Here is a 6,029-nt window from a genome sequence, read left to right on the forward strand (position 1 = left end):
ATATATATATATATATATATATATATATATATATATATATATATATATATATATATATATATACATACATCATATATACAAGAGCGTGTGTCCTTACAGCTACCATAGATAAAGAGTGTGGCAAGTTTCATTTATGAAACCTCTACACACTGTGCCACTGTGATTAATTAATAATTAAAAATGCTTGGCGTGAAAAGTTTGAAAATCTTTGGTAAACACACACTACACAATCACACATGTCGTACAATTATTCCTAGGATATTATCTCAATAACGTATGATTAATAGCGACTAGATCGTTAAGAGCTACGATATAGTGGCGAACAGACGATTTGTTTGCGTCGCTGTTTTGTTGTTTAATTGTATGTATGTATTTATGTAGATTCTCGATTCGTGCTTATTTTATTGATTTATAGGCACACGCGCGGCGTATAGGTTCAGTATCGTATGCGTTTTCTTAATTAAATATTTACCGTCCACTTTCGCCCTTTTCCTCTTCCCCCCCCCCCCTCCTCTCTCCTCCAAGCGAATCGAATGTGCATATATCGATAAATTATTCTTATTGAATAAAAAATTATTTTAGATATTTTTAAATATCTAAATTTTTTTAACAAATATAATATTAATTATAATATTATAATATTAAAATATATAAATATAACATTATAATATTAATTATATAATATTAATAAATCATTGAAAAATATCATTAAAATATTTTAATATCATAAGTTGTATGCAGATATTCAATTTGAAAATTTGTGAAGAATTTTTTCGTGTATAGTTATATTATATTGTCTTGAAACTCAGTTGCACTTGTATTTTATCGTTCCAAACGTGGCACAGTTAATGAAAATTCAATAAAACGCGGACCCGCGCCATAGTTTGCATGGTAGATATGCGTTAGCCCCACACACAGATATGTATATGTATTCAAACGAAGTGCACGCGCGTGTGTACCTGAAGAAAAATTGATTTATGTACTTTACGCATGAGTCGCTGCAAGCAATGTAAAAAGTCGCAACTCCGAATTTTCATGATAAACGATAGATCAATACATGGCAGTGCAGATATATATATATATAATTTCTTCGATGAATACAACGGAATAACGGGTCCGTCGTGCTTTTCACGCACTGTACGCGAGACATAATTGGTGTAACGCGAAAATTGAACAACCGAGTCGTCGAAAATTTTCTCGATAATTTTTTTCCTGGATCATTCCTGGAAAAAAAAGTATCTATCGTCTCTCTACAACGAAAACTCTCCCTAAAGATTCGAGTCGAAAGTCTAACATAATTCGAGAGATAGTGTCGTCTGTCTACAATTATTACATGATCTCTAATTTCACTAATTGCAATTATAAAAAAATATAAACAACATGGATAATTTTGTAATTATATCGCGTTACGAGGATGGCTTCCACAGGCCTAGAGGATGAGCACGAAGGGCGAATGGTATCTTCAATCCTTACCGCAGCATCAGTAATCCCATAATCACTAACATAACGCACGGTCCTAATGTTATACTTCCGCTTGCTGAAAAAGAAAAAGCCAGGATACATCACATTTTCTGAAAGAGGGATATTTCATAAATATTCAGGAAAAATTCAAACTTTGAACATTTTAAAATTGAAACTTGGCTAAGCGAGTTTGGTTAAAGCGATTTATGCTTAAGGGGGTCGAAAAAAATGGCTGAATTAAAAGAAAATGACATAAATTCCGCGTCCACGAAATTAGATTCTTAATCTTTCGATCGCTCGTGCGTTTGTGATTCAATATGTTACAAAATTCCTTCCTTATTCCTTTAGCGAGAGAGAGAGCTGTCCTTAAGATTAATATTACATATTCATCCGTTTTTTGTCGTACGACAAGCTTTTCAAGCCTGTTGATTAGCTGCAGGACAAAGAGGTTCTCAGATTTCTCAGTTTTGCAGCCAATTAATACGCTTGAAAAATGTCGCTTGAAATTTGTCGTGACAAATGTAATATCAGCCTGAAGCCTATTCTACAATAAGCTCGCAAACTGTAAGCCGTAAGAAATTAAACAATCATAGTTTAGATTATTTTTGTCATATTCAATTATATATGATTGGCCAATTTCTTACGGCTTACGACTTGCGATCCTATTGTAGAACAGGCATAAAGCGGGTTTTGCGTGAAACGAGTTACACGTTTGCGCTTTAACTTGCATGATAGAACAAAACAGCATATCGGAGAGAAATGACGTTACTAAACTATCCTCGTCGGAACAAGCTTCGAGTTGACAATATTAAACCAAAAAGATTGGATCTATTATTTCGGTCACTAAGCTCTTTTCACATGGCTACAGAGCTTATACTTTTTTGCAGACTTGTAATTTAATATTAAAGACTGAACTGTGAAAAACTGTCAGTTTTTTCAACGACTTGCAAAATAATTCTTATCCCTTTTAAACTTGGAATAGGTAATAGCTCTTTAAGACCGAATCTTCGTTTTAATTCTTTTGATATTAATGTAAACAAAATGTCACTCGGAGAGTAATATCAAAAATATCCTGTATATTTAAATAAATTTTATCTCAGAAATAGTGCCGATTATACTTTCGCACACAGACTTGCAATATAATTAAACTGAAATAATAATATTCCCTCAAATTTTAAATTAAATCATTAATTTGATGCTATTAGCATCTTAAAACTTATAAAGAACTTATTGCAAAAAATATTATCTTAGCTAATATTCGAATCTGGATCTCTCATATATTGTGCGAGTATTCTTTTAATTCATCATCGAAGCGTGTCCGAGTTCGAATTCTGGTTGAGATAAGATTTCTTGCAATAAATTTTTTACAGATTTTAAGATACTAGTGACATCAAATCAACGATTTAATTTAATTTAAAGAGATTAGTATTAATGCAGTTGATTGTATTGCAAATTCGAAAATAATGGCGCGCATATTTCTGAGATAACTACGACTGTAATAGGCGCTTTTCGCTTAACTTATTGTTAGTTGATTTAGTTTATATAAACGATCCCCCCTGTTTCTAAATATTGTTTCTTAATATTTTTAATATTGTTAGAAACATTATTTTAAATGAATTAACATTTAATTAATATCTAAATAACATAGTAAATTTTATTTGTCAGCTTTGACTTATAATTTCATCTCTTTATTTCGGAATCGTGTTAAAATATCAAGAGATATAGTTAAATATTAATTAATTTTATAATATATTAATTTTATCAAATAATTGAGCTCCAATTTAAAGGGGGGAGAGGGCAGGAAGATTTTTCTTTTTAAATTTTGATCCATCTTTTTTTTACAGAGAAATAGTGACACGAATAACTAAATTAAAAGACAAAAAAAATCTGTGTTCGTACGACGAAGCAGATATTTCGTCCTTGTTACTATATGTCATTTATCCTCAGTCAAGGACCGGGGATGGAAGATTTCTCTTTTTACCTAGGATGTGCTCGGCGTGCGTGTGCCCTTGCGCCCTTGTCTCCCTACTCTCCATTACCGGTATCTTCAGAGGCCTCTCACCCTCTATGCTGAGCTCATTCGATTTCCAATATACGGTATATATTCTCGCCAGGCATTTGATCTTCAAGTCTCCCTTCTTGAAGTGCTTCAAGCGCAGACGGAACTCTAGACCGAGTGTGGAAGTCTCCAGATCGTTCCGGTCCACGTCGACGGGGTAAGACTTCAAGAACTGCTGCTCGACCTAATCGAAGTGAAGAAGAAGGACTGCATAGTCTCTCTCGATCTGAATGATGATGATGATGATGATGATGATGATAACACGGATTTTCTTAGTCAGAAATATTAGGTTGGAACAAAAGTTCATAGTACTATTTCATTTGCATCATGTGCGTATTTACATATTTTTGTTTTAATTAGGCATTTATATATTTTTATCATTATTTATAATATATTTTTATCATTCAAAAAAATGAAATTTCAGTTTCAAGAATCTATTTTTTAATTGTGGCGATGATTTTTAACGGAGTTATAAGCAATTAAAGTCAAAATGTTCCTTTTATTTAATTTATGATAACTCATTCAGTAACAAAAATCATTTTTTAAAACTTTTTAATATTTTTTTAAATATTTTATAGGTAGGGAAAACTTTAAGCTTTCACGAAAGCTTGAAAATTTTCTTAAGTTTTTCTTTTCAGATGTAACAAGCTCATAAAATGAGGAAAAAAATTGCCATTTTCGAACTCATAGTTTTCCATATGTAAAAAATGACCAAATTCACAGAAACTCAAAAGATATCGTGGCCTCTCGAAAGTAAAAATGTTAAATTTTAAAATTCTTATTTAAATTTAAATCATTTCTAACAAAGTTATGGCTGCTTGAATTTTTAAGTTCGTAGCACTACAAACTTTTGTTCTAATTCAATATTTGCTAACGCGTAATCAGCATTGTTTAATCTTTGCGGTATATTGACGACGTGTTTTTAAAATTTTCATAACTAGTTTTCTGGAAGAATAGTAATGTTGAAGAGATCCTTTTTTAATTCTAAACACAAATTTTATTTAATGAAATAAAATCAGAATAAAGAGAGAAAATCAGAGAAAATATTGATAGCAAATTGGTGGAATTAAACTGGAATAAAACAAGATAATATTATACTCAACAAGCAATGATCAACAAAGAATTAAGCAAAGAATAAATGATAACTTTCTAAATACGCGAGATCATTTTAAAAGTCATTTTAATATGTTTTTTGACATATATCTTTTTTTTTTAAATTAAATGTAATAACGTCGTCAGTACTTATCATCGTAAATTAAATACACAGCATTATCTGTCTAATCTACTTTGTTCCAGGAAAATTGACTCTCTTGACCCGCGAGCTCTCTGAGAGCACTACGTAAACTTTTAATATCGTTTAGCAAAAGATTGTTATCTTTCTCATTAAATTTTGTTACAACTTTTGTGATAAAAATTAAAAAGTACTCTAACATGTGACACTAATTCTAATCATAATAATAAAATTATTCAATGCCTTACTGTTACACGAACACGCACACACACACACACACACACACACACACACACACACACACACGCGCGCGCGCGCGCACACATTTCTTCGCGCGCATTATATAATAATATTTTTCAATGTGAATTTCATATCTTTTTCTAATTTCAACGTTAACATAATTTACAGGACATCCTCTCCGAATACTGTAGATAAAAATTAATCAATAAAAAACATTTCGTATTTGAAAACGATCCACTCAAACCTTGTTAAAATTTTGTGTTGATTTTTTAACATATCGAATATTAAACATAATGTGATTTAAGTAGATTTAAATTAATATTAAGTATTTTTTATTGTTAAAATAACACAATTTATGAATAAATAAACAAATAAAAAAATATGTAATAAGACATAAATTCTCTACAAATGAATAAATAAAATATGATATAATTTAATATATCATAAATGTTAATTTTATTAAAAAAGACATGCTCTCATGGTTTGTTGTTTATAAATTGTGTTAGTATTCTTTATATCTTTTTTGTGTTTGTTTTTTAAATTAATAATATTTTTGTTACCTTTTATTTAGCTTATGTTAAATTAACATAAATTTGAGTGGATCGTTTGAGTAATAATGTGTTAAATTTAACACCAATTTTTCAACGGTGATCCTATAATCTAAGATTATCGATTTTAATTCCGATTAAATATAATCCCGATTTTAATAAGTCACGATATAACGCCGATGCTAAAAGACTATAATCAGGCGGTTTTGAATGTGCGCGAGCGTCCGTTCGCAACACCCGAAGATTAATTATCCAAGAACTAATTATTTGTTCGCGTATGAAAAATGAAAAAGCTTCGCACACACTATAGAATGCACTTTGTAAAATTAATTCTCGAGCTTTGTTAGCGCGTAATCGTGGGTCAACGAGACATTAACGGTCACGTTGGTGACTGTCGTTGCAGATGTGCGTTATTTTCGCGAAAGAATGAAATTCGCCATGATGGGAAACTTTTGACAGCGTTTAAAAGAGAAGGGGGGGGAGGGAGGGG

General features: G+C 31.0%; 1 protein-coding gene across 1 annotated transcript in view; it reads right to left on the reverse strand.

Moving 5' to 3' along the window:
• Window positions 1-1,469: 1,469 nt before the first annotated feature.
• Window positions 1,470-6,029, reverse strand: part of LOC105622778 — a 159,351-nt gene continuing 154,791 nt past the window's right edge. The window contains exons 4-5 of the mRNA XM_012204190.1: window positions 3,443-3,704; window positions 1,470-1,537 (exon numbers count right to left, since the gene is read on the reverse strand). Of these exons, the coding sequence (XP_012059580.1) occupies window positions 1,470-1,537; window positions 3,443-3,704 (330 nt within the window). The remainder of the gene's footprint in view (window positions 1,538-3,442; window positions 3,705-6,029) is intronic.

Source organism: Atta cephalotes (assembly GCF_000143395.1).
Source record: "Atta cephalotes unplaced genomic scaffold scaffold00048, whole genome shotgun sequence".
NCBI classification, from domain to species: domain Eukaryota; kingdom Metazoa; phylum Arthropoda; class Insecta; order Hymenoptera; family Formicidae; genus Atta; species Atta cephalotes.